This window comes from Mus pahari, chromosome 2 (genome assembly GCF_900095145.1).
Source record: "Mus pahari chromosome 2, PAHARI_EIJ_v1.1, whole genome shotgun sequence".
Taxonomy (NCBI): Eukaryota; Metazoa; Chordata; class Mammalia; order Rodentia; family Muridae; genus Mus; species Mus pahari.
Genome location: NC_034591.1, coordinates 43,999,269 through 44,009,251, shown reverse-complemented (window position 1 = coordinate 44,009,251; position 9,983 = coordinate 43,999,269). Strand labels below are relative to the sequence as shown.

Below are 9,983 nucleotides of genomic sequence, written 5' to 3'. Positions count from 1 at the left end.
GAGAGAGAGAGAGAGAGAGAGAGAGAGAGAGAGAGAGAGAGAGAGAGAGAGAATGAATTACTTTTTATAAATCACATAAGCAAATGGTCTTTGAGTCCTCAAGCACTCTTAGGCTTATCTCTTTGTTTTAATTGTGATAGTAAAACAATAAAAATGAGATTTAATTTTAACTAACATTGGTCTGTCTGAGGCGGTAAGTAAAGATGGTGAGGTAGAAAAATATTAATCCAGGCTGGTTATTTAACATCTGCCTGAGCGTGAGGAGGATACTGTTGAAGGCACCTGCTCAGGACAATGAAGCTCCTCAATTATGCTTTGGTCTATCGCCGCTTTCTCCTTGTGGTTTTCACTGTCTTGATTTTTTTACCACTCCCTCTCATCGTCCGCACCAAGGTAAGCAAGCTTGGAGCACACACAGGCGCATGGCTTGGGCTGTGGCATGGGTTGTCCATCGATGTTGATCATGGTCTGGTTCAAAGCTGAAGAAATGGCAATACTTTCTGCTTGTCTATACATTGTACTTGTCTGTTTTCTTCATTTTTAATGGTTGGTCTTATTTGCATCTTGGCATTATTAAGTGGAATAACTAGACATAATAGTCAATGAGATTTGTTCTCCACTTGTCAACTAGATGAAAGAAAGAACAAAAGAACCATAACCCTTTAGATCTCTCACGTTCTCAGCCTCCAGGGAGCGTCATGGAAAATGATCCCCCAGGAATAAGCAATTATGTATTTCTATATAAAGGACTCATAGGGATACCCAGCTTTGTGACATTGTGATAGGATGTTGTTGTCAGCTACAAATGTGCTGTGTTGTATTCATAGTTATTCTAGGATGCAGGAGCCCTGAGGGCTGCAGGTTATACAGCCCTAGACAGAACAGTTGGCAAAGTAAGGTCTAGAGACACCTACAGAGCTGTCAGCTCTGTGGCTTACAGTCAGCCACAAAACTTCCCAGAAATTTAATTTCCTTCTGGAACAGAGACATCAAAGATATGAAGTTATTTTCCAGGTTAATCAGAAAAATGTAATAAGTCATCGCTTTGCTCATTTCAGATTTTAGCGCACGTACGTTGGCATGCTTATGAATATCGTTCCTTTTGCTTTTGAAAAGAATCAGTCTATTAAGCCCAGAATATTAAACTCAGTGAATTTTCCATGTTTTGGTGACGTGGTCTGAACTAGCAAACACTCAGTGAACACCTTCTCTCCCCAGCTGCAAGTGTGATCTGGTGGTGGGAGAACAGGTGCGAGAGACAGGCTCTCTGCTTGAGATGCCATATTTAGCATCTGCAAACTGTGTGACCTGACCAACTTATGTAACCTTCCTGTACTTCTGCTTTCTCAGAGGAGTGGGATCATGGCAGGCTTGTTGTGAGCACTAAATGAGTCATCACTCGCCAAACAGCGAGTGGGGTTTTCCTAGTCTCCCTTCATGTGCTGCCTATAGAGCTAAGGGAATTCTCGCCCTCCCTTGACGTGCAATCTCTCCACTCAGTAGAAGATAACCTAGCTGATGTTCTTTACTCATTAGTACTGTTGTATTAATAAAATAGAATCATTATGGTACATTGGGTACCCTAGCTTCCCGCAGAAGTCTTAGCCACCTATCTGGAAATTCCCTGAAGGAAGTTTACATGCAGTAATAGAATGCTATGGATTATTTTCAGCCAGATTTCATCTTACTGTAGCTTCCTACACTTGATTCCCACCCACGAGGCAAGGCAGCTGTGTGACCCTGGAGCATGGACCAGATAACAGAATTGACTCGTACATAACAGGACTCTAATACAGCTCCTCCCCTCACCATTTCTAGGTCTGTTACTCCATCTATCATGCACACTAACCTCTTTACACGCCCTCTGATCTTAGGAATCTGCAGATGTATCAGAATTTTCTCCCAGGCACATTTTGATTCATACATGGCTGCTTGCCATATTTTAACATTCCTGCCTTAGTCTCAACATGGGCCCTTACTCATTTCAGGGAATAAATGAAATTAAACTACAATCAATCCTATGTCATGAACACACATCATCTGTGCTGCTCCTCTGATGTAAAGATACATCTCACTCTAATTACTATCCATAATTTTAGGGGAAATAAATGTAAGTTCACTGAGAAATAAAACAAATACATAAATAAAAAAGCAATAATATGATGTCATGATTCACCACCAGGAAAGTGTATCATTGCTAAGATATACACTCATTGATTTTCCTTTCCCAAACATGCAATGGTAAAAGTATATTACGTCTGCACATTAGCCCAAGTACATTGAGTACAAAGCAAGGAGTCTGGTATCAAGTTGTACTTATGAATGTGTTTTACTTTTGCTTCATTCTAATCTATTCACTTGTTAAAATTCAATTAATATTAATGAGGAAAAAATTCCACAACACCGTAACAGAATTTTATTTTATTTTATTTTATTTTTTGGCAAATTTGAATAGAAATTTTACCATTAACCAACTACTAAGTAAACTTAAAAGAACAGTATTTAACTCTTGCAATGAAGGTAGGAAAGAAGGTATAATGTATGATAGAGGCTTACATCTGCAAGGATATACATCAATTTATGGTTACCATCTTTGCTACTGAAGCCAGGAAACCTGCACTTGTAGACACAGCAATAAGGTAACCGAGGAATTCAAGCAAAATGAAAAGTCAAACTTGTCTTTTAAAAGCACAGTGAATGTATGCGACACAGAACCAACAAGTGGGGAATTGCTGGCTGGGATTTCCACTGGTTACTGGTGCTTTCAGAGTCTGGCCTTGTCTCCTATCTCAATTCCATCTCCAGCCAAAAATGTGTCCTCAACAAAAGAGATCCTCAGAGAATTTTTAAGCAACGTTAAGAGGGAAGGAAAAAGGATATCTGTACAGAGCACTCCTCTCTTCCAGGCATTCTGCCAAATGCTTTGCCCAAATCATTATATTTAACCTTCTAACAAACCCACAGATAATGGCTGACAGGCCAGCATTCTCATTCCACATCTGAAGGAATACGTGCCCAGGGACACTGAACACAACAAAGACCGAGAAGCTTGTTCTGAACTTGGATTTTGTCAAAACTTGGAATTCATATGTTAGCAGGTGTTTTACAGACTTTTCTCAATTTTGTGTTTTTAAAAGTTTATTCCCCGTGGATTGTTAATCATTTATCAACAACATGGGCAGTTCTCTACAAGATAATGCTCCCAATAAGCCAAAGAGCAAAGGAGCTTTATCCTAACTATTTCCTTAATTAGCATCATGCTATTTAGAGTCCTGAGGTAGAAAATGGCATTGATTCCCGACACTGGGGAGAGGTCTTTTGAGAAGTGAAGCAATGAATTAGGTGTGTGATGTCTCTGTTTTCTGATGTCACAGAGTCCCAGCTATGTCACAGGGTCATGTCTGCTTGTCAGGTTTTGTTGACTTTTTCTCGTCTGGTGCTCACAATGAATCACAGCATTGGGTTGGTATCGCCATACCATCTTGTTGAATGAGAAACTGAGCCTATGTTTTTCAGTGCTTTCTTGGGAATGACCTCTTGTAAGGAAAGAGATTGTGCCTTATTCCTGAAACTTCAGGGCATAAGCCTAAGAGAACACCAGATTTAATTTTTACCAATTGGTTATTACTACTAACCAGTCACTCAAATTTTTAAATATAGAAAGAAAAACTAGTAAAGAGCTTCATATAATGTGGTTGCTCACGTTTTCAAACACTTGTCTGATTCCATTTTCTGATGATCAATATTCATTACAAGTGATTATCTGCCTTTGTCAAAGTTCCATGATGGTTAGTTCAGTCCCATGGCATTGCTGTAGATGTTCCTTGGATAAGTGATAAGTTATACCTTCTTATGAATATAAAGTATCAGAAATATTTTAAAATTCTCACCTAAACACAAAGGTACCTTTATTGCTTCCCCAGTTAGCCACTAATCAATTACAAAGTAATCAATAACAAAGTTCTAATGCAACTGCTGGTTTTTTTGATTTAAATAATCACAATGAATTTTTCTCATTTTAAAGAAGAAATTGCCTCAACATTCCCATACAGAAGACCATTATTAATATCAGCCTAGGTGGTGTGTTACAGTTTCATTTATATTTTCTATGTAACTGTTTGTTTATGACAACTTCTAGCGGTTTGCTAATTTTAATCTTTTCAGCATGTGCTCAGTTTTATTTTCATTCTTTTATTTATTTATTTTTACAGTGCTTTGGTTTATCTTGGTATTACTGTTTATGAAACATAAAAGATTAAAAGAAAGACCAGCTAAGGACTTAGCTCAATCAGCATACTATTGGTCATCCATGAAATTCTGAGTTCAGTGCCCAGCAATGTGTAAACAAGGTGTGGTAGTCCATGCCTCTAATCTCAGCAATGGAAGTAGGAGGAGTGGAGGTCAAGGTCAAGGCCAGCCTGGGCTTAGCTAGACACTGTCTCTATAAAAAATGTTCTTTGAGAAGCCGTAGGAAAAATCTGAGCAGTCATATGTGATTCTATTGGCTGCATTTTTCCCAAGGGTGTCTCACTCCAGCTGTCTGATGCTTTTGCTCAGAGCCCTTTTCACAATAAAGAGACAGGGAAACAATACTGAGAAAAACATTTACTAGTTGATAGAGTGTAAGATTCCCAACTGCATTTAAGTTTTCTTTTTGGTACTTCTGTTTTGTTTGTTTGTTTGCTTTTAATATTTTACCTCAAGATGGACTCCAAGGGAGAAGAGTATGGGAGAGTCAAGACATACTCAGAAGCCTCAATCCTATGTGTCTTTCAGAAGCTTTCCCCTCCCTCTCTCCTACCACTGAGTATGTTGTCTTCCCATGTAAATCTTGCTCTCTCCATCCTTCTTCCATTCTCCATCCTCACTGTACTCTCCTTGTGACAACAATCTTCATCTCTGTTCACACGTCATCTTTTCACACCCATTCTTCCAAAATCTCACCAGAGAGCTGATTTCAAAACGCCAGCTTGATCCAGTTATGATCACCAGGCAAACATCGTTTCCACTGATGAAAAGTTTCTCCTTTAGCATTTGTTCTAATAACTTCCCATATCTGTCTTCCACACTCACTCTTTGCTGTCCCCAGAGTGGCTATTCCTAACGCGCTCTCTTTGCTCCTGCTAGGATATCTTCCTGTCTCCTACTTTGTCTTGCCCTCCTTGAGAAGAGCAGAGCAAACTGAGAATCATTATGACTGCTCATGTTTTATCATAGCTATGTTGGCCCTATTGTAGTATGCATTTCATGGGGTGATTATCTTTGCCTTCCTCTACAGACTGTAAATGCCTTCAGAGGATCGTGCAGATTGTTAAACCCCAAATACAGGGCTTGTCACACAGAGAGTAGATGACTATGTTGAGTGAGCAAATAGGTTGTTCTGGTGTGGCAGAAGGGTATGGAATTTCTACGAGCTGTAAGGTGAAGGCGTGATTGCAAGAGAGGGAGCGTAGGTATAAATGGAACGTATCTGACCACAAAGCTCATTTTCCCTTCTAGGATAGGATTTTGTACCTTGCTTGTAAAAATATGACAAATGTGACAGCTCATAATAATAAACCTCATAGTAATTATTAGAATTAGTCAATATCTCCTTTCAATGGTTAAACAAACTCAAGTTAAAAATTACCCAAAGTCACAGTTACCTATAAATGGAACAAAAAGATTATAGGAGACTGACTGACTGACTGACTCCAAAACCCAGCCCTCTTTTGTGTTGTATATTTTTTAATTTTTTTAATATATTTTATTTTATTTATTTTCTTTATTTACATTTCAAATGCTATCCCGAAAGTTCCCTATACCCCACCGCCCCCGTTCCCCTACCCACCCACTCCCACTACTTGGCCTGCGGCCTCTTGTGAGGCTATGCCAGTGCCTGGCAAACACCGAAGTGGATGCTCACAGCCAGCTATTGGATGGAACACAGGGTCCCCCCCCCCAATGGAGGAGCTAGAGAAAGTACCCAAGGAACTGAAGGGGGCTGCAACCCTGTAGGTGGAACAACAATATGAACTAACCAGTACCCCCTGTGTCTCTAGCTGCATATGTAGCAGAAGATGGCCTAATCGGCCATCACTGGGAATAGAGGCCCCTTGGTCTTGCAAACTTTATATTTTTTAATTTTTAAATTGACGTACAAGGAACTAGAATCTCCAAAGCCCACAGAGCATGGTGGCATTTTGTATTGTGTTTTTTTTTTTTAATTTTTAAATTAGAATGCAGGGTATTAAAAACACTATGGCATTTTCTTCTACTAAAACTCACTTTGTTAGGAAATGACATTGCTCTGGAATAGTGTTTCCATCCGACCCTGAAAAGGTATACATCAGTGTCCACACTTAAAATCCCACAAGGGCTCACCGAGATGCAGATTCTCTGGGCTTGTAACTGTTGCACAAGAACCTCGGCCTAGGATGGATTCTTCAGGTGTCAAGAAGTGCAGGTCAACTACTTTAAGCTTCTGAGATACATGGATACTGTCTATGGGCTAGCTCCATCTGTCTCCCATTACTTAAATAATTCTTTTAAGTTTTCTAAGAGATTTTGACATCCTCCCCTTGGCCCATTCCCTCATCTATAAAATGAAGAGGGTTCTCTTTTAAAGCACTGTGAGATACTCTCTATAGATCAGCTGCTGTAGGCTCAACTCAGATTCTTCAGTAAAATCCCAGCCTCTGGATGGTTAGCAACATTCTCAGGTGATTGTGATCATAATTCGATGATTTCACTTTAATGCATAAAATGTAGAACAGTGGATATTTCCCATTCAGTGGGGTGGGGGTGGGGTCGGAGTGAGATGAAAGTCATGCCTCTAGTGTGCTAGCTACGTAGTGAAGTTGAATGAAAGGGGGAGTTAAAAAAATAATCCCTGATTCCTGGCGTAGTGAAGCCACCAACTGGCTGTCTCAGCTCTCTGGTTTTAAAGTCTAAAAATCTAACCCGAGATGCTAACTATTTTCCCCTGACTGTACCATTGAGCTCCGTACCTTCCATCTTCAAAGATAGAGATGTTTTAAAATATGTCAAGCTTTGTGATTAGTATGGATTGAGCCTTGATCGATAGCCACTGCAGTGGGGCAGGTGTATCAGAAGCCATGCACAAATCCTTCAGGTTCTGCCAGGTAATAATGTTTTCCTTATAGCACATAGACTTACTTAGAGAGCATTCTTTGCTCCTTTCTTACTGGCTTTGTGTCCTCTCCAGAAAATTAGTTGTTATGAGTGAGGCCTGTGGTTGATTTGTTTTCCTCAAGTTCTGATGGGAAGAAAGCAACTCTTTTATCCATGTAAGGACCACACCCACAGCCCACTATCAGTCAGTGTGTCCTTCCAAAAGGGAAGGGATGAAAAACTGTATTTAAAACAGAGAATATATGTGTCATTTTCATCTGGGGTTATCATATAAAAGATAACCAAGGTGATTTTTAAATAGCCGCATTTTTCATGGTAATATGAGAAGTTTGGGAAAGGGAAAAATATTCTAATTGCCTAGTCATAACTACATTTGCTTTGGCTCTTCTTAGCTGAGTAAGATAAGACAGACTGAAGATGTTCTTAAATCAAGACTGGGGATATGGGAGAATATTAGCTGTGAGGACTTCACCTCTGCACATAAATATTTTAGCTGTAATTCTGTCTTTGTTAGAGAGATGAGGACACTGGGGAAAATGGAAAGATATTATCTCAACTGGGGGAGAACGTTTAGGATAAAGCAAGCAGAAGAGAGGAAAAAGAGGAACAGAGTAAAGATCCCTAAGGCTGAGGAATCTTGTGTTTGGACTGACAAAGGTGTTTTGTGTAAGTGTCAAAATAAATTAGCAATCATAGTAGTACAATGAACATAGCTGATTCATAGTCAACAGTTCTCACAAATGATTCTGGAGACAGATCCAGCTCAACACCAGAAACTAAGGGCAAAAGAGATACTCTTGAATTCATGAAAGACAAGAAGAGGAAGACTGGCCACTGCTTCTGGTTCATAGGAAGCAGGCACTTCCAGCCTCCCTAGCCAGAAAGAATCATACATCAGCTTTCTTATTTAGCCAGATGCACCATTTGGGTCATACTAGCAGGATTAGGGCTCTCAGCTGAATCTTATCAAAGGACTAATGGAAGTAAAAGTGAAACCCCCAGAGCAGAAAGATAAGTATAGAAAGAGAAAGCACACAATGAAAATAATAGTAAAGTTCCTTTTGTATACATGATGAGTTGAGGGTTGAATTTAGTATTAGAAACCAACTGGGGGGGGGGGTCGTCCCTAGGGAAGTCTATGCATCCTGTTCTCAGCACTTTTTAGTTACTTAAAGTTCTTTGTCTAGGGTTGAAGCACCACGGTCTTTTCCTCTTTTCATGGTAACATGTCCACGGGTGTCATCCTGCTTGCTCGGATCCTGCTTAGACCGTCATGCCGATGAGACTTCATTGGATATAACTTCTCTGACATCTCTATGAGACGAAGCCTCACAGCAAACTTCTGTTTCTCTGGCCTCTAGCTCTCACAATCTTTCCAACCTTTTTGCTATGATCTGAGGTACGGGAATTGTTCTCTCTCTCTCTCTTTCTCTCTCTCTCTCTCTCTCTCTCTCTCTCTCTCTCTCTCTCTCTCTCTGTGTGTGTGTGTGTGTGTGTGTTTGTATGTATAAATTTAAAGAAAAGAGGCCATAAAATTCAAACATTACAAGGTATTGATTGTAAGGCAGGTATGTTGAAAGGGTTTGGGAGAGGAATGGGAAAGAGAAAACAATATAATTACGATTTAATTTTTAAATGTATATAAAATAAATAAAACAGCTATTACTCAGGATACGTTGGAAAGCTTCAAAAATGCACTACAATAATGAAGGTTGCAGAAATCAATAAGTAGTTGAAAACACCGAAAATGCAGTGAAAATAATCAGAAATCAGCAATATAAAGGTAGTCGTAGAAATTAAAACAACAAACTAAAATTTAAAACTCAGAAATGTCTTGGGGGTTTTGAGTGGCCTTACGTAATCAACTTCCTCAGGAGAAATATCTCGGTTTTGTTGTTGAATTCAGTTTCTTCGAGGATAATGTTTTATTTCAACTAACATAAGCAATTTGCTGTGACAATACCATACACAGATAAGACGAATAACGAATAATAGGACCACGTTAAGGCATGACTCAGGTACAGCCAGAAGGTGTACTGATTAGGAAGGTGTTGCTGGGACTAGTCTTCCTCCCTTATGCCTGAATAAGTTGGGGCACATTATTAGGTGTTCTTGTAAGGGTAAGCTTTATTCTAATCTGTGTTGTGTTTGCCTTGTTTCCTGGTAATCAATCCTTTTGCCAGTTTGCAGCCAGATGGATAGCTAAATATCAGATAATAACAACCCTACAGATGTTTGAATTGGCCTCATGTCTATCATTAATTTTAGATTTTTTTAAGGTATACTACACTCTATACTCTTCCCTTGAAGGGTCAATACTCTACTCTGCCAGCACTTGGAAATGTACCCCCCATAGTCTGCCAAATATTAAAGAATAGATTTCTTTTCAAAGAGAGGAGATCACCAAGGGCTCTGAGTGAAAGTATTAAATGTCTGTGGAGCCATGGGGTCAATCAGGAAAACAAATTAAGGTATAGATAGGCTTATTAGATTAGGTTGTTTTGGTTAGGTTTCTTAAGTATCTGGCTAGTGTCACCTATCCATCAATATCAAGAGACAAGCCCAAGGAACAAAAAGTCTTCCAGAGTATCAAAATGTAGAACATAGTTTTATCTGAAAATGTAACCCCAAACAGAAGATGAGAGGGCAGTAGAGACATCAAGAGCCTTGTATATCAATTGAATCAGAATGAGTATTTCCTTTACCATGGTTCTTTTTGGCCTCCAAAGTTATCTTTTTCCTATATAAGAAACACCTAGTGATTAGGAATGCTTAAACAGCCACCACAATTGCCACCACACTTCTATTGAATGGAAATATAAGACTAAAGGCTAGGAATATTGGCTTTA

At 39.3% G+C, this 9,983-nt stretch overlaps 1 protein-coding gene across 1 annotated transcript in view; it reads left to right on the top strand.

Annotated features, from left to right (window-relative positions):
- The first annotated feature begins 266 nt into the window (after window positions 1–266).
- Window positions 267–9,983, top strand: part of Slc13a1 (solute carrier family 13 member 1) — a 78,722-nt gene continuing 69,005 nt past the window's right edge. Inside the window, exon 1 of the mRNA XM_021190847.1 lies at window positions 267–393. Coding sequence (XP_021046506.1) covers window positions 295–393 — 99 coding nt within the window. The 5' untranslated portion in view covers window positions 267–294. The remainder of the gene's footprint in view (window positions 394–9,983) is intronic.